Below are 21509 nucleotides of genomic sequence, written 5' to 3'. Positions count from 1 at the left end.
CTGTAGATGTAGAACAGTTGAGAGGGTGTAATCACTCTGTGTACTGCAGAAATCTTAGCAAAAACATCCAGTTCAGATGGATCAACTCTTATAGGTCACATTACTTGCTTTGCTGCTTCGCTAGGCTACCATGAAAGTAGGGCTGCCAAGAGGTGGTTGGTCTCTTCAGGATGAACAGTTAAGACAACGTCCCTGGTAGGGAAAGGACAGAAGGAATAAACTTCATCTGTGTACACATCCACGTAGGTGGCAAAAGAACCCCAACCAAACACAGAAAGTATTGTTGTGTCCATTTGAAAAAGTCCAGATACTGCATCCTGAACAATATGTTTGAACTGCATTTTAATCTTTGGGGTCATGTCATAATGTGCATTCTGGCATTCATCTGATGTTTTGAACTGCAGACTAAGAACTCTGTCAAATCTCACAGATAAAAGCAATTTCTTGGATTTGGCATAGAGAATAAGAGGTTGAATTTTAGATAGATGTGTACTTATCCTCTTTGTATCTGTGTCAGGTAAGACCTTTTTTTGAAGTTGACCTTGCCAGTTGCAGGTAATCTGTCTTTCAAGGTTGTACCTAGTCAAGAACATGCTCCAATGTGTGAGGAAGCCTCCTGCTCATCTTTTGTTCATAACTCTGTCCTGGGCCTGGCTTGTGTAACCCATATATTTCACTTGATCAAAGTGAGAGCTTGTGAAATGTAAATAAAACTCATTTTAGGAAAGCCACTGAGATAATAAGTGGAATTAAAGGCAACCCCCAGCTCAGGAGGTGAATGAGGAGCTTGTTTCAATATATAGACCACAACTTTAATTTCTGAGATCTAACTAAGATGTGTTTAGCAGGAGCTGTACAAAAAAGCCCATCTCCTAACGTGAAGGCCAAACAAGGAGAGACCTCATCTCCCCTCAGCTGGACTATGAAGCGTTTTCTGGAGCCAGCAAGCCGGGTAAAAGGATTAGATGCAATAAATAGTGTCTGCTTCTAATTCAGCTTTTACAGAAGCTTTTAGTTGGTCAAGGAGTTCAAAACCAAACCTCTGTGCTCCGTCCCTGTTACGTGGGCTCCATAAAATGGTTTGTTTCTTATGCCACATTTACTTTGTGACAGCAGCGCAAGGTCCTGTTTGGTGTTGTGGCTGTAACCTTTTGGAGTGATGTATGAAGCATGTCAGGGAAAGCTGTAGGTTTGCACCTCCTTCCATGTCAAAGGCACCCCTGCTTTGCAGGACAGAGATGAAGTTAAAAGGAGAGACCTAATTCCCTGGGTGTGCTTGGTCTTTTTATATAGCCAAAGCAGTGGAAAAGTTCCTGGTTTTCCTGGGAAAGCCAGAGAAGCTATACAAATTGTGTCCAGCATTACAATCTCTTCCTGTCCCTCAGTGCAGAAGGCGTGTAAAAGGAATTACACAAGTGGATGGTTTCCTCCCTTGTTTCTGCACTGAACCGTGCCTGCAAAGTAGTGGGATTCACAACCCTTTTTTATTTATTTTACTGGCTACGCATGCATTGATATGCATAATTTCAGCCATCCCAAATTTGAGAGTTTGGCTTTCAGTATACTGACAAATCCTCTACTTTAAAAATTGGCTTCAAACTTCTTTTATTGGAATGGAAATGTGAGTAGAGTTTGTAGTGCCTGCATGCAGGCAAGGGCTTTAAGCATCGATTATGGCTGGTCACCAGGTTCACTTCCTTTCAGCAGGGATCTGTCAGCTCTGAGGCAGAGCTTTCCCAATACTTCTCACACGATGGTACAACCCAACTCCCATTTTCTGATGCTGTAACCAGCTCATGCAACGAAGAGCAGCTCCGTCAGAAAAACAGGAACAGTTTGTTGGATGATGGCTCTCTTCTTCCTGGCAACTTGAGTAAGTGACAGAAATGAGTCTGGTCATTTGGCTAATGGTTGAGAGAGTCAATGAGCTCTGGTTTGGTTGGCAGGAGAGCTACAATGATTCCTGCACTAGTAAGAAATGTGTGGCAGCATGGTGCAAGCCCCAGTGCTTATCACATGAAATGCTGTAAAATGGAAGGGATCTACAACAGTGCACGTAAATGCCTGTTTCTGTTGTATTTTGTCCAAATTGCTACTGTGATTATGTGAAAATTACTTTATTTGATATGTCTGGCCAAAAGCAGATTGACAGCACTGCAGGACTGGTTTTTTTTGAAGGGTGATTATCTGATTCATTACATTTAAATAAAAGTGTTCATAGCTTTCTCAAATATGCAGTTTCAAAATGTCACATATAGCAGTGTAAAAACAATCAAATGTTCAGTTTTATGTCAGATGTTTTGCACATATCCTTCTCTCCATTGTAATTGACTGAAATAATTTTATATTTCCTTTTTGACATGCACCTGATTTCAAAATCAAAGTGTTGTTCTAGTTTTCCTTTACTTCTCAAGTAACGTCTTTGTCTACAGCTTCTTTTTCTCTGGAAGTTTGTTATTTAATACATAAAAGCATGGTTGCATTTGAAAAAAACATAAAACAAAGCAAAACAAAAAAAGTTTCTACAAAATAAGGTGCAGTTCTTTCTAAGGAGTTAATGGGAAAGGTTTATTAGTCTTTAATTTGAAATTGATTGGTTTGTACTTGTTTCTTTGTTCAGGAAAGGTTTTTTCACTTGCTGTAAGCTGAGCATTGAGCTAAGCAAAACATGAAAGACCTTTTGTGGCTTAAAGTAAAATACACATGTGAATTTGCATCTCTTTCTTTTTTGGGTCATAGTCATAATTTAGAAATAAACCAAAAATAGAAGCAAATGTGCCATGAACTGATTTCAGGAATTACCCATAAATTGTGGAGCTATCTCCCTATCTTGTTGTTTGATGTAGTTAAAGAGAGCTATGAACAAACTGATCTTTTGCTTCGTGAGGAAACATTAAGCTTCCTCTGCAAACAGAGCCACATATACTCTGCTGCAGTCAGATGTGCGTATTAAAGATTATCTATAAATCTAATTTAAGTATAACCTTTTTTTTTTAAAAAAATTTTTTTCTAGCTGCTAGAGAAGCAGCAGTGGCAAAAGCGAATGGTCTGGCTTCTCCAACTGGTGGGAGAGCATCCAGCCTTCACAACAAGCACATGGAGCCTGTCCGACCCAGCATCCTCAGTGACAGCCCCAAGTCCTCCCGCAGCCCTTTCCATCGTCAGAGGAGGGTTGTTTTCTATGATGGTGATGCTAGTGATGATGATGAAAGTTCCCACTTGCAAAGAAGCCAGAGGGCAAAGAGCCAGGAGGATGCTGGCATTGTCATTACAACCTCATCCATAGAAATTGATGATGAGAGCCAGGGCAGTGAGTCATCTAGATACAGCAGCACAGAGATATCTTCCCCTCTCTTCAGCAACTCCATGGAGTCTGCAGACAGCATGCTGGAACAAATTGAGTCTCCTTTCTTCCCCATCATAGCATTTGATTACTCAAGTATGCCTGAAGTTCGTCTTAGCAGCCTGAGTTTGAAGGAGCTCCGAGAAGCACAACTTGAATCCAAGAGATCGCCAAAACTTGAGCACAGAGCAGTCACAAGAGTGAAAAGCATGATGAGCACCGAGTGCCGAAGCCTTCAGAGACAGAGGACAGAGGAGCATGGGTCTTACAACAAGCCTATTGCAAGGACACTCCCTCACAGCAAGAAGTGTGAAGCACCCAATGGTGCTGGGCAGGGGCAGGGTGAAATAGTCACTCTGGTTCGCAATGAGCACGAGTCATTTGGCCTGGATTTGGAAATCCAGGCTATGCCCTTAAAGGTTGTTGTCACAGGGCTGCGGCCAGGTGGAGCAGCAGAAATGGTAAATTTTTTATTTGAGTTGCCTTGTTGTGATTTGCTTTTGCTTTGCAGGGATTAGTATTTGTATCTTTAGTATTATGCAAGTAGTGACCTGCTGAGAGTAAGTGCAAGGGAGATGTTTCTCTTTGCTGGGCAAAATGTCTCATCCCGTACTGTTCTGAATCTGCTGTTAAGTGTTTCTGATTCAGAAATGTTCCCTGGCTGATTCAAAACTAAGAAAGACAAGAGGCAGATCTACTAGGATGAACTCTTCCTCACTCACAGTTGCAGCTTTGAGGGAGTACTGTTCTTTTGTTTCCTTTCTTCCTTACTGGGGGCAAAAGCAAATCAGTAAAACCTGGTGGTAAAAATGTTTATTATGCTCTGTTATTTTACACACATGTATTTCTGTGTTATATAGGTCTGTTACCAGGAGGCCTAAAGTGCTGGCCTGGTTTACCAAGTGCCATGGTAGTACTAGTATGACCTTGCTCTTCTGCTTCTTATACATTCTCTTATTAATCTGAGTTCTCCTTCACCCCAGATGTAGAATTGTGATCTAAATTGAAAAGGGGAGAAAGAGGAAAGATACTCAGCTCAGTTCCTGTGTGGATTAGTTACTTAGGAGAGTCTAATTGGTCCAGTGGCAGTTTGTGACCAGAAATATAATTCGTACATAAAATGCAGAAATGATAGACAAAATTCCAGTCCTGAAGAAAGCAGGGCTGATTCTTCCCAATTCCATTTTATGAGGTGTGCTGTGTTCTCCATCCTAATACTGATCGTTCAGAGAAACTGGCAGCTCTTTTGACCTTCCTGTTTGAGACTGATCATTAATTCCTCTCCTGGCAAAAGCAGTCTACTCTTTATTTACGTGTTGGCAAACAGTACCTGTTCTCTGCAGTGATATGGAATAGGGAATGTTGCTCATAAGCACTTAATTGCTTCCCTACAATCTTTGCCCCAGTGACACAGCTTCTGTTGTGTATTTATAATTTTCTTGAATCTGTCATTGCATCAGGGATCAATGGGCAAGATGGCTGTAGGTGATGAGATTACCACCATCAACAGCATCCCAGTCAGCAAGATGACATACGAGGAAATCTGCTTGCTTATGCAGTGTCTTCCCACATCTGTAACCCTGGAGATCCAGAAAGCAGCATCAGGTGAGAGATAAGTTTTGCTTTTGTACCTTTTATTTTGAGTACCAGTGAAGAAAATTCCCTTGGATCAGCTGGGGGGGTTTATCTTCTGCTGCCGCAGCTTCTCTCATCCATTCCATGAAAAAAATGGGATACATTGTGTCTATACTGGTAAGCCAGTCAAAGCACTTAACCACCAAACCAGGTGATAATGGTCCTCCCTAGCACCTCGATAAGGGGAGCAAATCTACTCTTGAGTGAAGCACTCAAAGCTCCCACTTACAGTACCATTTTACTGCTGTACCTGTTCAGAAAATATATTGACCCTTTATATAATGACATCTGTCCCTCTTATATCTGAAGTTTTTGTGAATAGACAATAAGATAGTCTTTCTTCCTCTTTCTCTTTCTGTTCCTCTTCTCTTCTCTTTCTTCCCTTCTCTTCTCTTCTCTTCTCTTCTCTTCTCTTCTCTTCTCTTCTCTTCTCTTCTCTTCTCTTCTCTTCTCTTCTCTTCTCTTCTCTTCTCTTCTCTTCTCTTCTCTTCTCTTCTCTTCTCTTCTCTTCTCTTCTCTTCTCTTCTCTTCTCTCTTTTCTCTTCCTCTTCCTCTTTCCTCTCTTCCTCTTCCTCTTTCTTTCCCTTTCTTTCTTTTCTTTCTTTTCCTTCCCTTTGATGTGTCAGAAGTCTCTAATGTGCAGAAAGATGAAACAGAAAACCTAAGAAAACTAGAATCCTATAAAAATGTTTATTTGCATGTTTCTTATAGAAGTTCTCTACTTTGAATTGAAATATTTGATACTTCCTTAGTTTCTGCTCAGGGCTGATTTATGCTGCTACAGCAATATATGCATCCCCACAGACTGTAAAAAATACGTGGTATGGAAATGAGTGTTTGAGTAAGAAAAGCATGCTTTTCAAATTCAAGAACATAATATTTTGCTTCATTCTAACTTATGATTTTCTCTGTGTACATATTAATACCTGGGAGCCTAAAGTGCTTCCAGATGCTTCAGTTACAGTTTTCTTCAAGGAATTCCTGGCTTGGCAGAGTATTGCCGTGGCTTTTTCAAACTATCAGCACTGGTGTAGGGACACACTGGCACTCCTTTATCAGGCAGCTCTTCTTCTTTACCCTTCCCCTCTCATTGCCCCACTGGTAGAGAAGAGGATCTCCTCAGTGTGTGATCCTGAAGCAGGGCAGTACTTCAAATACTAACTTGGCTGCTGTAAATTGCTACAAATTCTGAGATGTCTTCCATTTTGTTGACTCCAGGAGGAATCTGCACTTCTTAACATGTGTACCTAAATTAACTGGTGTGGATAATCCCACAGTTTTGTGCAAGGATCAGAGAGACAGTTCATTTGAAAGGGCAGGAAAGGATGCTGACTCTGTGAGTACATCTCTCCTGCTTCAGGCACTTTTGAGGCCTCATCTGGTAGCAATTGGCTTGTGGAAGGCAGCTTGAATGGGGATGCATGTCCCAGAAGCAGTCTAGAAAGGTGCAAGGCTGTCTAAGAAAGGTGATGTTTAGGGTGAAGTGCTGAAAACTGAAGAGCTGGAGACATGGGTAAGCAGGAATGTGTCAAGAGTACAGCAGCAGCAAGGGGTTCAGTGTGTTTATCCAAGAGTGGGTTAAACATGTATTGAAAGCAAGGAAAAGTTCGTGCCAAAAATCCTGTAAAACCCATATGCTTAATGTGTGTGTAACATCACCCATGCATGTCACATTAAACACCTTCAGAAGTGCCCAGAGGATCAGAGTCAAATTATTTATGTACAGCTTGCCACTGTGTTATCTGTTAACCTTTGCTTGCTATGCCCGGGCTTTGTGTACTCTGCAATCTTTTGGAGACATCTTTGATCAAACAAGTAATGAGAAGCAGTGCAGCTTAGCCTGACTTACTGCCCACTGACACTATTGTAGTTGGCTGCTTGACTGCTGAAATATCAAAGATGAGATATGAATAGACCATGACTGCTCACCTTGGATAAGTGGATTGCTTCTTCGTGTGTGCTACTCGAATACAGAGGGTTATGATTAATTTGAGTTGTTGTAAACATCATTACAGAAGAGGAGGACTGCAGATTAAAAGGAAAACATATAGTCTGACTATGTGGATGTCTGATTTTGTAATAAAACCTGGTGTTTTGTGTATCACTTCCTGTATCTGACAGAATTTTGCTTTCTTTCTTTTATTATCATTATTTATTTTTATCACGATGCAGCTGTCAGCAGATTTACAAACCTCATCCTGTCTCCAGGGCTAGACAGTCAAAACCCCGCTGATGTCAAGAGCATCCTCGCAACTGAGGAAGAACCACGCGCTGGCAGGCGAGGATCTATGGGTTTGCAAAATGCTGGCGGCAGCTGCGGGGTGGAGAGGACAACACTGCCACCTGATGCCACGGTCAGAGACGTGCAAAGAGGGATCGTGGAGAGCAGCTGCGCTGAGGACTGCGCTGCCATCCCTGTCACCGACATTGATAACTTGCTCAGCCAAATGGGTGCTCCCGAGGGCAGGGCTTCACGTACCCCATCACGAGCAGAAAGTCCCCTCCGAGATGAGTACACCACCATGTGCTGCTGTGGGACTGATGAAGGGTGTCCAGGATCTGAGCCACGGTCCTCCAAGGAGGAGCTCCTGGAAAAAACTGTGAATTGTGGAGCACAGGGGGTTTTGGGGCTGTCTGTGTTGGACTCCATTAACACAGGCAAACTTTTTACTGTGAATAAAAACTCTTTAAATAACTATTCCAGGAATTTTAGTAGTTTAAATGAGGATGAGTTGCCTGCAGCAAACTTTCTGGAAGGTAGAACGGGCGACCCATTTCCAAAGTCTATGTATGGGGCTGCAGAGGATTCTCACTCTGATGCAGAGTCTGTCACAGAAACCTTTGATAATGCTAACCAAGTGCTGCTTGGGCCATGTGCTGCTGCTGATGCCCCTGCAGTCTGTGCTGTAATGGAGTCAGATGAGGAGCAAATAGAGATTTGTTGTGTGAACAATGAGACGCAAAAGCCTGCACAGGAGCAGCATCTCACGTCTGCAACAACCTCATCCCCTCAGTCCCCACTGCACCCTTATGGCAGCGAAGTTTTGCAAACTGAGGGCTGTGCAATGTGTGGGTCACTGGAGAAAAGCATCAACAAATTAGGCTTGGAAGATGATGGTGGTCAGACTCCATGCCCTTCACAGTGTTCTCATGTGTCCTCTGAATCATTTTGCTCTTCATCAGTTTTCCTGACAGAAGAAGACATCCTGAAGAATTCAGTCAGTATCCCTGAAGTTCACTCCTTCTGTAACAGTGGTGCCTTAAGTACAGAAAAACAGATGGGTTTGGGGGACAGTGATGAGTCCATGAAACACTATGAATCAATTGAAGCGGAAGGGTTGCTGCACTGCAAAAAGATAAGCTTTTGCTCTGCTCAAAATACCAACGGTTTGGAGAACAACTTGCTTGAAAAAGAAGGATGTCCTAATGAGCAGAGGTCCAAATCTGAAAGTGAAACTGGGGTTGATGACTGTAATCGTGCTATTAGTTATTGCTTAGTGAAGAAAGAAACCAACATTTTGTCCAGTTTGTCTAGGACAGACAGCAATCATCTGAGCGCATCATCATCAAGAGCAGTATCACTCAGGTCTCCCTTTCCCACTAAATCTAAGGATCCAAAGGCTAATACAACTCCTGAATTGCCAGGGAAAAATGAGAAAATTAACTCTGTGACTTCAGGAAGGACTTCAAATGGAAAAGTCCAAAGCTCAGGCACAAATCACTGCAAAGGAGCTGCAGTACTGCACAGCCCATCCTCACAGAAAAAATCCTGTCAGGAGTCTAAGGGAATGGCACAAAAATGTATAATGGACACTCTTTTAAATAACCAGAAGGCCAAAGCAGGACCAAAGCTAAAAGGGTTCACCATCAAAAGCAAATCAAAGGCAAATGTGGATACTTCTGGCTTCAATCCTACCAAAGTCAGTGGGGCTGATCAGAAAAGGATTTCTGTTTCTCCACAGCTGTCCCCTAAACTCCCAGGGAAGAAAACACCAGTGTCCCGTAATTCACCTGCAAACCCAGATCCTGGCAAGGGCATCTCAGCAGCCTCGAGGGCTCTGAAGTCAGAACTGGAAAATAAACCACTGCTGATAATCTCTGAAGATTCCTTTCTGCCTCTCCTGAATGGCTCAGGAAGCCCAACAGTGAGTGGTGAAATGAAGTGGGTCAGTGGAGAGCTGACAGACCTGCAGCAGGCATTGGAGAAGCCAAAAGAAAAGCAAGTTTCCATGCAGCCTGTGATGTGTCAGGGTAAGGGTGTTAAGGTGGACGAATTCACAGCCAGAGATGGTCAGTCCAAAGTCACTTCATCTCTTCATGGGATACCAAACACTGAGCATGTAAAAGGAAGGACAGAGAACCCTGAAACAGGCCGAGACACAATCAAGAGCATCTACAGTGCAGATGACTTTAGGCAATTAGATTTGCAAAATGGAGGGTCTTCTTTGTTGAGGTCCCCCTCAGCTCAACAGGAGCAGCTGGAAGGACAGGAGATCCAGCGTACTTTCATTGAGGTGAAGCTTTCCTCCTCATCATCATCTTCCTCCTCCTCCTCTGCCTCTTCCTCACCAGCATCATTTCTGCAGCTGCCATTGCTGGAGAAAACAGAAGGGGTGAATAGAGAAGTGCCTCGTCTGACTGAGGAAATGGGGACTATGCAGTATTTCTCAAAACCAGATACCACTGGAGACAGAAGTCTCTATGGTGTGTCAAAACCTGTGACAAGGACTTACTCAATGCCAGCCCAGTTGTCAGGTCAGTTGAAGGAGGAATGCCCTGGTGCAGAGGTTCATTCTGTGCAAGGACCCCAGGACCACAGTGTGGAGGAGAAATGTCTCCAGGCGGCGACAGGGATGTTAAAGATGGTCCATCTCAACCCACTGAATGGCCAGAGTGGGAAGGACACTTCCAAAAGCACCCAGAGGATCCATGACACATCCCCTTCAAGCAGTGACACTAGCTGCCCTGCCCCTGATAAGCTGAGGAGTTTCAGGAGGAATTACTACTACTATGAGCTGAACTGGCCTCATGAGCCTACCTCATCCTTCTCCGTCAAACAGAGAATAAAATCCTTTGAAAACCTGGCAAATTTCGACCGGCCCATTGTGAAGGCCATCGATATACCCTCTGCTGTGAGGTCCCCCCTCTCCAGGAGGTCGTGCGGTGGGGTGGCCATCTCAGCCAGCCCTGCCGAGACACCACGGGCCTTGCGGCGCAGCTTGAGCTCCTATGGTGGCAGCCCAAGCCCAGCCGGCGCTGTGGCCAAGTCTCCCACTAGTTCAGAGCCCACAAGTATGGCGGGAGCTGAGAAGGGGGAAGGAAAGCCCCAGAAGAGGGAGGAGAGCGGCGCAGGGGCAGAGGGTGCCGCCTTCCCCCCACTGGCCTCACAGGCACGCCGGAGCCGGGCCCTTGGGCGGCCGCCGCTGTCTCGCTCCAGGCTGCGGGAGCTGCGGGCGCTCAGCATGCCAGACCTGGACAAGCTGTGTGGAGAGGGCTTCTCGGGGCCACCGCAGCCCGCCTGCTTCAAGACAGAGCTGGAAATCACACCCCGCAGAGCCCTTGGCTTGCCCGCCCACAGCGATGCAGCCCTTCCGGGACGCTGCGGCCCCGCTGAGGTGGTCGGTGTGGGGATGTGTGCCGGCAGCCCGAGGGACAGCAGCTCGGGGACGCCGGGCTCTGCCTCAGACGACGACGCACCCCATAGCGGCTCACTGGGTGGGGAGCGTGCCGGAAACAGCTGGTCCATCAGGTTGGTGGTGGCTGAGCTCCTACTGTTTTGTTGTCATCCCCATAAGCCTTTCCTGAGGTGAAGCTTCTCTGCTTCCCCCGGTCCCACCCCAGCGTGTGTTTGAGCTTTGACCCCGGCCCCCATTCGCCTCACAGTTCGGGGTTCCATCCTGCACGATCTTTTGGTGACTGGTGACAGCCAAGCTGAAACGCTTCATCCTGGCAGGGCCGGTTTTTTTTTTTTTCTTTGTCCCCGTAGCTGGTTTTGGTTAGAATTTGGCCATGTTAAGGCACAGCAGCCGCTGTGGCTGGGGTGTTGCACAGTGCCAGCTGCCAGCACAGCCAGCAGTGACAAATGAGCTTGTTGTCCTGCCAGAAACAGTCCTCAGATGTAGCTGCTTCTTGTTTTTGTTAACGTCTGTTGCTCAAGCCAATGGGGGAGAAGGAGAGGAACGGGGACTGATTTTTCTCTTAAACTGTCTTCTCTGCCCCTTTTCATTCTCCCAATATACACCATTTCTTGCATGTTTTCAAGATTTCTGTTTGTTAATGAGCTGAACCTTCATCATTTACACCTTAATGCAATCTACATTGAATGCCTGAAACGTGTCTATATGGTCTAGAAATATAAAGCTGCCTCATATTTTTCAATTCATTTTAGCTTGGATCAGCTGCTTGTCTCAAGACTGGACCAGCAGAAACTGCAGTCTGTTTTGTCAGCAGTAGTACCAAAATGTGACATCACTTCTATGCTCCCAGAAGTCAAAGCACAAGTAAAGGTAAAAAACAGAGGATAAAACTAGGTTATAGGCAGTATTTTTAAGGGGTTTCTTAATGGCAGATAAAGTATCTTTTAAATGGTTTCAGAGATTCTCCGGTAGTCCTGTGGTAGGTTATAGTTGATGGCAGCTTTTAGTAAAGCTGGTTTTTGAATGCCTGCTATGAAGCCATAATAAGTTTGAATGGCTTTTGTGTAAGAAAGGGTATTGTTTGTCCAGTGAAAACGTGGTTTTGAGCCACAAAAAATAGAGGTAAGTGGCCAAGTATGCCTCCTACTGAGTCATTATTACAACTGAAAATCTGTGTTTGCCAATCACTGTAGATCAGAATGTAACTTTCCACCAATTATCTGGGTCAGACTCACTATCCTCAGCAGGCAGAGAAAGTTCTTCTTTCTGTGCTTAGAAGTACCCAACTTTTGCTAGAAGCTGTAATCACAAAAACAGTTTATTTTGTATAAGGCTAAACTGGTGTCTTGCAACACCAGCAAGTGGCTAATGGAGCATTTGCAAGAGTCTCCTGTGACCTTTTTGCTCTCTTCTGTGGAAACTAGTTATTGCATTAAGATAACCTGCTTTATTATCGAGGCATTTAAAGAAATGCCTCCAAAGTTACATGACTGCCAGAACATTACTTCCCTGTCTGCAGTGTTTGTGTTTGTGGTTTTGGGATACATCCACATCCTTTTTAAATCAGAACAGAAGTTGATAAACTAATGACAGCACTGGAGGGGAACTGCCATCTGGTGTGCATAGCTGCTGGCTGAGATGCATTTAGAGCATTCCTGAGACTTATTCATAAAGGTTGCTTTTTCAAATGCAGAAGAGGCAGGGTGGAACAGGACCTCCCAAAAATACTCAGCTTTACTTCCCTTCAGGGACAGTTCAGCTAAATCTTCCAATTCCCAAGAGCTTAGTGAGCCAAGGTAGGTAGGTTTACTGATAAAATTAGGATTGGATTGTACTTCTGGCTGAAGGTAATTAAGTGTTCTTAAAGTATTTAATGCATGAGGTGTTGGAGAGATCATTTATTTATGCCCCTTTTCAAAGTCTGAGAACTTGAATAATTATAAAGCTGAATGTTTTTTGGAATGCACTCCTTGTCTGCATATTAACCATATTTAAGCTTGGTATGGCACATACACTGGAAAACTTTATGCTAGTCCAGTGCTGGATTTAAATGTACAATAGGAGTGTTCTTCGTAGTTATGCAATTGCTGAAAAATGAGAAAGACTGCCTAATTCAGACTGAGAGCTTCCCTGGGAGGAGTTTGTCATCATCTTTTTGCTCTGAACAGCACTGAATTTACTTCTGGCATTTACTAAGTGCTACTACTATACAAAAAGAAACATACAGGCATTTTGGTATTTAAATCTCTGTGACCAGTGATCTTTGGCTAGCACACTAAATAGAGGTGATCACTGGAGGCCTTGAATGTCCACTGGGTGGCCAAATGGAAAAATAAGCATTCACAGCTATGTTTCTTGTGCCCCATAGTACGTGTACTGGCTAAGGACAGCGCTGGGAGCTGGGGAGGGAGGAGATGCACAGCCTCAGTAGAGGGAAGAAAGGGTTCAGACTGTGTGGCTAACTAGACTGAGATTTGGGGTCCTCACACAACCCTCACACGTGTAAGCATCTGATTATTTTTTTCCACCCAGTGTGAGCACATCAAGTCATGGTAGCAAGGGTTGGATAGAACCTGACCTCTTCAACAAAAAAGGGCTGCTTTAGTATTTAATGATTGTAGATGTGTATTTTTTCCATTACCCTTGTGCATATGGAAAGGGACTAGCCTAGAAACTTAACTGATGTTATCATTTTGGGGCTAGCATGAAGCAGTTCTCACTGAGTAAAGATGAAAAGGTTCTCAACATCTACAAAATATTTTGGACTAAGTTGTTGAGCCCTGACTGCTCCTCTCTCCTCAAGCAATGGTGGATCAGTGAGTATGGCACTGGTTTCTGAAATTGGCTCTGTGCGTTGCACAGGTGCCTTTGATACAGAAAATCTTCAAGGGCCACTATTTGGCAAAAAAACACAAAGTGAAACCAAGAACTTGACCTGTTTCATCAAAAATGATAATCTGTGGTTCCCTGTGCCTTTTGGAACAAAATTAAAAGGCAGACACTGAGTTAGAATGTTGAGTTTAGTGAACTAAATATGTCATTAAGTGCTAAATAGATTAAAAGGTTGGTTTCTAATGGTATGCTATTAATTTTACTGTTGGCAGTTTCTGGAAATGACTGGTGTTGGATGGGATCCTGCAGAAAAGCTGAAACACCTGCTTTTTGCTCCCCACTTCTGGTGCTCTAACCATTACCCACATATGGTTACTGTCCGCTTGCTCCACTTAATACCTGCTTAGAGCACTAAAATCAGTCTCAGGAATAGCGTCTGGTTTTCTCCTAATAACTGTTCAGAAGACAGCATCAGTGGATGGGACTGGTTCTGTCTCATGGAAAATTCTTTGTATTGGCAGCAGGCCACCAGTTCAAAGAAATGAGCTTTACACCTTTACTTCACATTACACTAAATGAGCTTTAGCTTTACGCCTTAGTTCTGGTCTAGAGCCATGGTTCAGCCCTGGTGCAGACCTGCACCAGTCCCTGCTAAATGCTTCCATTTCCACAGTAGCACAGCTTAATCCCATTTGAATCACTAACATGCTCCTCACTTTCAGTTCCCAAGAGAAATGTTTTTTTCTGCTGTCCCATCTAACCTTTCCAAGCTTCAGTTTGTAGGCACTGCCCCATGCACGATTGTCCAGCACTGCTGAGAAGAGGTTGGTTCAACTGCCCTGCTTTATTCTGTGTCAGTGTGGTTCTAGGTTTAGTGGAGGGCTAGGTTAATTGTTGGACTTGGTGATCTTGAAGGTCTTTTCCAACCAAAAAGGTGCTCAGATTCTTTGTAACTGTCTTTCAAGGGGAAGAAGATAGAGAATAATTAATGTGTTAGTATTTCCTTGAAAGCAGGCACTTGGTCCAAAAAGGTGCATGGAACCTGTTGAGTTTTGGCTGCAAAATGTCAAGCAATGGAAAGTCTACTACAGCCTATGAAAATTAGGCTGCTGAAAGTTAATATCCTTCCATTATCCTAATTTTGCCTTTGCTCTTTAGCCTTGAACTGAGCCTTGAACCATTGCTGTCACCTGAGTTCTTCTATATAGCTGCTACTCATCAGTAGCATGAACAGAAATGCATTAAATGTCTCAATTTCAATTCCTTGAGTTGCTTTTTTGCACCTTCCATAATCTGAAGGAAATTTGTCCTTTGTGTGGGAACTTGGTCTTGATCTTTGGTTTTGTTTTTTTTTCTCTTTCTTCTTCCCCTCCACCTTCATTTTTCTGCTAGAGCAAAGAAGACACATACTTTGTAGTCTTGCACAAAGAAGAAGGAGCTGGCCTGGGATTTAGTGTTGCTGGAGGAATAGATCTGGAGCAGAAATCAGTCACAGTAAGTGATGGCTGCAAGTCGTTTTTTTTCAAAGCTCACTTTAAAGCAGGCTGGTGATTAGATCAACTGCTCGTTTATCAAGACTCACTGCAAGTCACTCACAGTCGTAAAACAGAGTCTGGGGTGGCTGCATACCATCTGCTACTGAAATCACAGAGTGTCTGGGAAGTGTTATTTTTATTTTTGGATGCCAATTACTTTTGCAGTCTTAAAGATTCTGTTACTGGATGGGATCAGCTAGATCTAAATCCTGTGCATGTAAATAAAATCATGCATGCAGTTGCATTGTCCCATGTGACAGCTTTATCAATTGTGCTCTGAAAGAGAGATCCATAAAGTGCTGAGATTAGAAGACAGGTAGGTCCTCAGTCTTTGGACACTTCAGCAGCCCTTACAGGAATCCTCTTGGGTTTGCTTTTAGGCAAGATCAGTATAAGTAAATGTATTTTACGTGGAGCAGTCACTGAATTAGATCATGGTCACAGTCTAGGTAATGGACTCTACCTCTCTCACTGCAGCAGTTGTGTTCCTTGTCTCTGGCCTAAACACTCACAGTGTCAGCTGTGGGTAAAGGGAAAGCTTAAACAGTGCCACACAGCAGGGAGTTCTTCCCCACAGGGTCTGGGACACTACCTAAAAATATGATCTTGAGCTCTCTGAGGCTGAGTAGCTGATGAAATCTTTCTCTTGAATGCCATCTGCCATGGGACAAAAAGAACATCAGCTGCTGCTCTTTTCACATGCTCTTTGTTCAGTGTATATAAAGCATGATTCTCCAGTGGGGAACATTTTAATGACCTTGACCTATCTGGATTTTGGGTCTCAGCTGGATTTAGAGTTGGCATAGTGTGCTGAGCTGCTTTGATCGACTGGCCCACGCTTGGGTGCAGAAATAGAAATGCCTACTGATCTTCAAGGTACTGAGGAGCATGTGAGGGAAGGCAGTAGATGTTCTACCACGACCCCAGTATTCCACTTACCTGTTGCATTTGGGTGTCTACACCTGTCATTGACGCTGCTCCTCCAGCTTTGAATGCCTGCTTAGACTGGCTGGAAATTTATCTCCTTGGATCCATAGAGTTGTGTTAGGTGGGTCCATCTTAGCATGATCCTTCAATGATAAGGAACATGAGACAAGATGCTTTTGATTCCTTGTTGTTGGTCTGGTTATGAAGATAAATTCTTGGAGAAAATGTCATGCAGAACTTTTTCCGCAGATTTGCCCAGCACATCTAGAATTATGTATATGGTAAACCATGTTCTGGCTGCTAAATTACAGTGCCTCACAGGCAAGTCTTTCAGTACCAGGTCTTGAGTCTTTTAGTCAGCTCCTTTCTGTAAATCAAAGCATTTTAGTTTCAGCTGCACTTGCTGGAATTTACTCAAAGCTTATTCCACTCTGAATTTTTTTTTTTGTCTCCCAAGAATATACATTTCAAGATACTAAATTGTCCCCTTGCATCTATTTGCATTAAGAATAAAATGAAGAATTAAATACTTGAACAGCTGCAGTAAGTCAGAGCCTGTCTTTGCACAGATGCTGTGCACCACTTAGATGTGTGCATCTGAAAACAGCTCAGGATGCATGTCCCAGACAGTGGGCATTTTGGGGCGGGGTATCTCACACCACGGTGTTGTTCTTGGTGTTTGCTCTAGCATGGATGTGGATTTAACCTGTGTTTCACTTGGAAGGATGTTAATTGAAGATCTTTGAGAGGTTCAGTGAAAGTATTAGTGATGGTTGTCTTTGGCTTAGAAATGACCATGCAGTAACAGCATCTTTTCCTCTGCTTTAGCCCCAATCCCTAACTACAGTTGCTTAGGCCTTAGTATTTGAGGGTATTTGTGGGAGCAAATGTTGCATGCTTGATATCCCAGCAGTGGGCACTGATTGCAACCTTAGATAGGGATTCCATGTTCACTATGTGTGGTCATGAAGTTAAAGCATCCTTAAGTAAAAATCTTTCTTCTAGGTCCACAGAGTGTTTTCAAAGGGAGTGGCATCCCAAGAAGGGACTATTCAACGAGGAGATTTTGTTCTGTCAATCAATGGCAAGTCTCTCACAAACTCAGTCCATGGGGACGTTCTGAATGCTCTTCATCAGGCAAGACTGTACAAATATGCAGTCATTGTCATCCAGAAGGAAAAAGACAAAGCAAACAATTCCTCCAGACTTGAGATACCAGCTACTGGCAGAAAATGTGTGGGGTCTGGAAAAGATGTTTCCATGGAAATAGCAACAGGTATGATCTTTGTCCAAGAACAGTTGGAAGGATTCCCTTGCAGAGCAGACTGAAGGGAAAAAGGTCCATGTGTTTTTGATTAAAAACGTCTGTGCCTTATGTGATTGAAGTGAACAAATTAAATTACCTTTAAATTTTATTTGTTCTCTTTTGAGCCTAAGTGTAGTTTGTAGTTGTTTTGGGTTTTTTTCAATCATAACTAGGCAGAAATTTAGAAGAACATTTAGAGCCTAATCCAATTTCTACTAAAATTAGTGATTGCACATATTCTTTCAATCCAGGATAAGCTCCTTTTAAGTAGTAACACTAGTCAGTGCAAGAAAGTAAACAACCAAAAAAGGATAAAAGAACAGCAACTTCAAAGAAAGCTCCAAGCCCTGCAGTTTGTTATGCGCAGGGACTGAACTTGCATTTTGTAATGGCACATTTAATACTGTTTCTGCTAAAACCAGAAAAAAATCCCATTTTAATCTTACAGTAAATGAAGCTGAGCCAAATCCAACTCAGCCATTCTATAGAAACTAGGAATAAATGGCTCAAGTGAAAATGTATCAGTGGAATGGTAAATTCTTGTTTGGGAACAAGACAGCATTTCAGTGCTAAGGGTGCACTTGGGATGTGGCAAACAGATGTCTCAGATTTTTTTTGAGAATTAAGACACAAAACCATTTAGTCCCTGGCTGTAGCACCTTCAGGAGCAGGAGATGACCTGCTCCAGTCCTGCACTGCTGCAGTATCCCTGGGAGGCAATGGGCAGTGGCTGCATCTTATTTCTGAGAGGATTAGTGATGCAGCTTTCTTTGCCCTTTAGGGCAATACCAGGCAGTCAGCTCAGCCCACCCAGATACTAGGACATGGAGATGCTGCTCACCCATTTTTAACCTGTTCACCATCATCATTGCTTTTCTGGTTTGGGGTTTGTTTTTTGTTTGGTTGGTTTTTGTCTGTAGCAGTGCTAATTGTTTTATTCTTTCACTGGGTTTTATAGTACAGCTTTTTAAGGCAGCTTAAAAGAAATAGGAACCACTGCAAATGTTTGGATCTATCTTTCTGGAATTACTCCTAGGGATATTATAGATAAGACTAGAAAAAGGGACTAGAAAATCCCTTTCTGCCCTCAACTGCCTGTACCCTGAGCGTTTAAAAATACAGAGTATCTGCTGGGTACATGCACTAGGGGGCAACATTATCTTATAAAATCAAAGTACTGGGTTACTGAAATGTTACTAAAAGATAACATTTAATGTTTTCTGAGATAATGGTGGCAGTAATTTGTGATAATGCAAACTGCATAATTTTTACATTCACACAGGGCAAAGAGGGTCTTGTTTTCTGAAACTGTAGATTTGTTTCCTCTCAAGCAGAATCATATTTTATGTCAGCCATAGCAATACTGTTTTCTATATTTATCTCATATGTAGGAGGCAGGATGCACCTACAAGTAATTATGGTTATTTCCATAGATACGAGGCCAGAAACAATTATTCCCCCTAGTGAGAGATTACAGATCTTTCCTTAAGGGAGTGAAACATGTTTGATTAATGTAACATTTCATTCTTATTTTAGAAAATATGGCTCATTGAATAAGCAAATGGGAACAACTGCAAGAAAAAGAAATTTTCTCCAGTCACTATTTTTGTAAATTTTTCAGTTATTTTATTGATATTTAGTCTTTTCTGAATTTGCTAAACTTTAATCTTGCAAAAAAATTCATGCTTTGGCAGGTTTTGGTTGGACATGCGAAATGAAAATGTCTGTGTGAGTAAATGTATTTTGTGCTGTTTCCCCTTCACAGCTGCAATAACACTTATTTCTGAGAAACTGGGTGATAATATGTTCTAGTTTGAATATGAACTGAACCCTGGGTTGCTTTGTCACTGCTGCAAAAACAAAACCAACCAAACGCAACTTGCAGTTTGCTGTTAGCAAGCTGTATAACAAGATGCTGTGTGTATTCTGTCACAGATCCAAACCTGGATATGAATGATGTCATCTGTGTTGAACTGTTGAAAACCTCTGCTGGCTTGGGGTTCAGTCTTGATGGAGGAAAGGCTTCCATTGCTGGAGACAGGCCTTTGCTTGTGAAAAGAATATTTAAAGGTACTAAAAGCATGCAAATGCAGTGGATGTTATCTCAGTTTTTCTTTGGTGCATTGTGCAGACATTTTAGTTCTTGGACTCTGGCTTGTTGGGTTTTGTGGTTTTTTTTTGAAGCAAGGGTGGGATTTGTGGCCTTCATTTATTACCACTTACTTGCTGAAGTGATATTAAAAAAACCCACTTCTGGGAATGGTTGGTGACTGTATCTGCTACTGTTTGTGGAACAATCTGATTTACTAAATGTGATGCTGTTCCTTCCTGGACTTGTCCAGTATTCTAGATGTTAAATGACATCAGGAATGTTATATAAAATGTTTTGAGAAGTTCTTGCCTTATCCTACTGTCTTTTTTAAGAGAACAGTATTGATAATCAGTGTGGTTCCAGTGCACCATCCTGCATTATACCCAATCAGTAGTTTTACCTTCTTTTTGTCCTTGTTTTGTTTTTTGGGTTTTTTTTTGTAAGATAGCAGTATTAGCTTTCTTCAAGAGTATGTCTTGAAAAACTGCCACTCTTGGATGCTTTGTTTGTCAGCAGGTGGTTAAACCTGTATGAACCATGTATAGAAAGGTAATCAATCCGAGAACTATGCTGTGATTTTAACCTGTTTTAGTCAGGTTGAATTTAGTGAAAAATACAGCACATTCTAAAAAAGATGAAGCTCTTGGGTGTTCAGTATTTTTACAGGAGTACTTTTCAGTGTTAAATGCTCTCATCGAGGCAAAAGAATCAAACTGATATTTTCTGTATTGATTATCAATTGTTCCTTGTGTATTTGCTTCCCCCTCTTCAGAAAGTGATTATGAAAGTAAAGGTCATGTTTAATTTATATCCTTAGACATAGTCCTCTTCCCTTCCCATGATGACTGATGTTGTTGATTGAGTTACCATTATAAAAAAATACACTTTTATTAGTGGAAGCTGTGCCCCCCTAGCAGCTGTTACTGTGTCTGATGTGTTTTTCCTGAGTTTGCTGCTCATGTTTGGTTTGTTCATGCCTGTTACCTGTGTTTTACAATCTACTGCATTATTTGCATATTAAAATCCAGGTTAAAATTCTGTTTGTCCATGCCACATACAACCTGTATGTTTACTTTCTAAGCTGGGTTTTCTTACAGCTGCAGAGATAACATACAGCATATTGCATGCACTTATGCTGCTTCATTTAAAACAAGACATTTTCTCTGAGAACAAGGTTTTATCTTGGTTAAAATAACAATTTCTGTGAGATGCAGCATGAGGTAGATTGCTAGAGCTTAGCTGAACATAAGTGACTATACTGTAGATAGTCCTTGCTGGAAAAAACAGTTTATTTGCTGTAAATCACAGTGGAAAGCAAATCTTTGTGGGTTTACTGTTCTGGGTTTTTTTTTTTTTTCAACACTGACTTTTTTCCCCTTCTGCTCCTAGGTGGTGCTGCGGAGCAATCTGGAAACATCGAAGCTGGAGATGAAATTCTTGCTGTTAGTGGAAAATCATTACTTGGCCTCATGCATTATGATGCCTGGAATATTATTAAATCTGTGCCAGAGGGCCCTGTTCAGTTGCTAATCAGAAAAAACAGAACTTCATTATGAAGGAAGCACTACATCTAATCACACTTCCTAAGACTAAACATTTAAAACTGGCTAGAAGCTGTCTTTGTTTCTAAGGCCACACAGAAGTGTCTTAATGCTCTACAGAGAGGTGCTAAGAACCTTGAAGAACCACTGAGCAAGCATGTGATGATCATCATAAAATCTCACCTAATTATTGGGGATGAAGGAAGCCAAATGTTAGAGACATTTTTGTATTATGTGGCAGTTTTAATGGAACTTCAAGACCTCTCCTGGGTTTGATTTAAAGTATTTTGACTGAGATAAATAACACTGTGCCTGTCTGATATTTTTAGCATAGCATTGGGAGTTTAACTAGTTGTTGCCATCCTGTTGACAGGGATGGGTATTTAGACTGTACTATATCATGTAGCTGTAGTAAGACTTCAGGGCACATACTAAGGGTCTGGTCCTTTTTTGTTGTAATAAGAGAATGTCTGGAACAATCTCACTTTATTCTTCTAAGTGCAGTTTTGCTAAAAATGCATTACAAAAGAGTATAAATTTGCACAACTTCTATGCCCAAAACATGAACATTTTATTGCAAGTTGGAAAATCCTCTTAAAACTGATGGATTAACTCACTATCTACCACAACTGAATCTGCACTTAGATTCAAGTTGTATCTGA

The 21509-nt window shown here is 42.4% G+C and overlaps 1 protein-coding gene across 2 annotated transcripts in view; it reads left to right on the top strand.

The window, feature by feature from the left end:
- PDZD2 (PDZ domain containing 2) overlaps positions 1 to 21274 on the top strand; it is a 135246-nt gene extending 113972 nt beyond the window's left edge. The window contains exons 15-24 of one of the 2 annotated variants that reach the window (XM_030467912.1): positions 849 to 952; positions 1705 to 1873; positions 3014 to 3804; positions 4804 to 4948; positions 7151 to 10727; positions 11367 to 11484; positions 14839 to 14940; positions 16914 to 17184; positions 19150 to 19284; positions 20696 to 21274. In XM_030467912.1, coding sequence (XP_030323772.1) covers positions 849 to 952; positions 1705 to 1873; positions 3014 to 3804; positions 4804 to 4948; positions 7151 to 10727; positions 11367 to 11484; positions 14839 to 14940; positions 16914 to 17184; positions 19150 to 19284; positions 20696 to 20862 — 5579 coding nt within the window. In that variant the 3' untranslated portion in view covers positions 20863 to 21274. Of the gene's footprint in view, positions 1 to 845; positions 953 to 1704; positions 1874 to 3013; positions 3805 to 4803; positions 4949 to 7150; positions 10728 to 11366; positions 11485 to 14838; positions 14941 to 16913; positions 17185 to 19149; positions 19285 to 20695 lie in introns of both variants that reach the window. The other variant, XM_030467911.1, reaches the window with a different exon arrangement.
- Positions 21275 to 21509: the final 235 nt, after the last annotated feature.

This window comes from Calypte anna, chromosome Z (genome assembly GCF_003957555.1).
Source record: "Calypte anna isolate BGI_N300 chromosome Z, bCalAnn1_v1.p, whole genome shotgun sequence".
NCBI lineage: Eukaryota > Metazoa > Chordata > Aves > Apodiformes > Trochilidae > Calypte > Calypte anna.
Note: the sequence above shows the minus strand (reverse complement) of the source record. Positions and strands in the feature narration are given on the sequence as shown.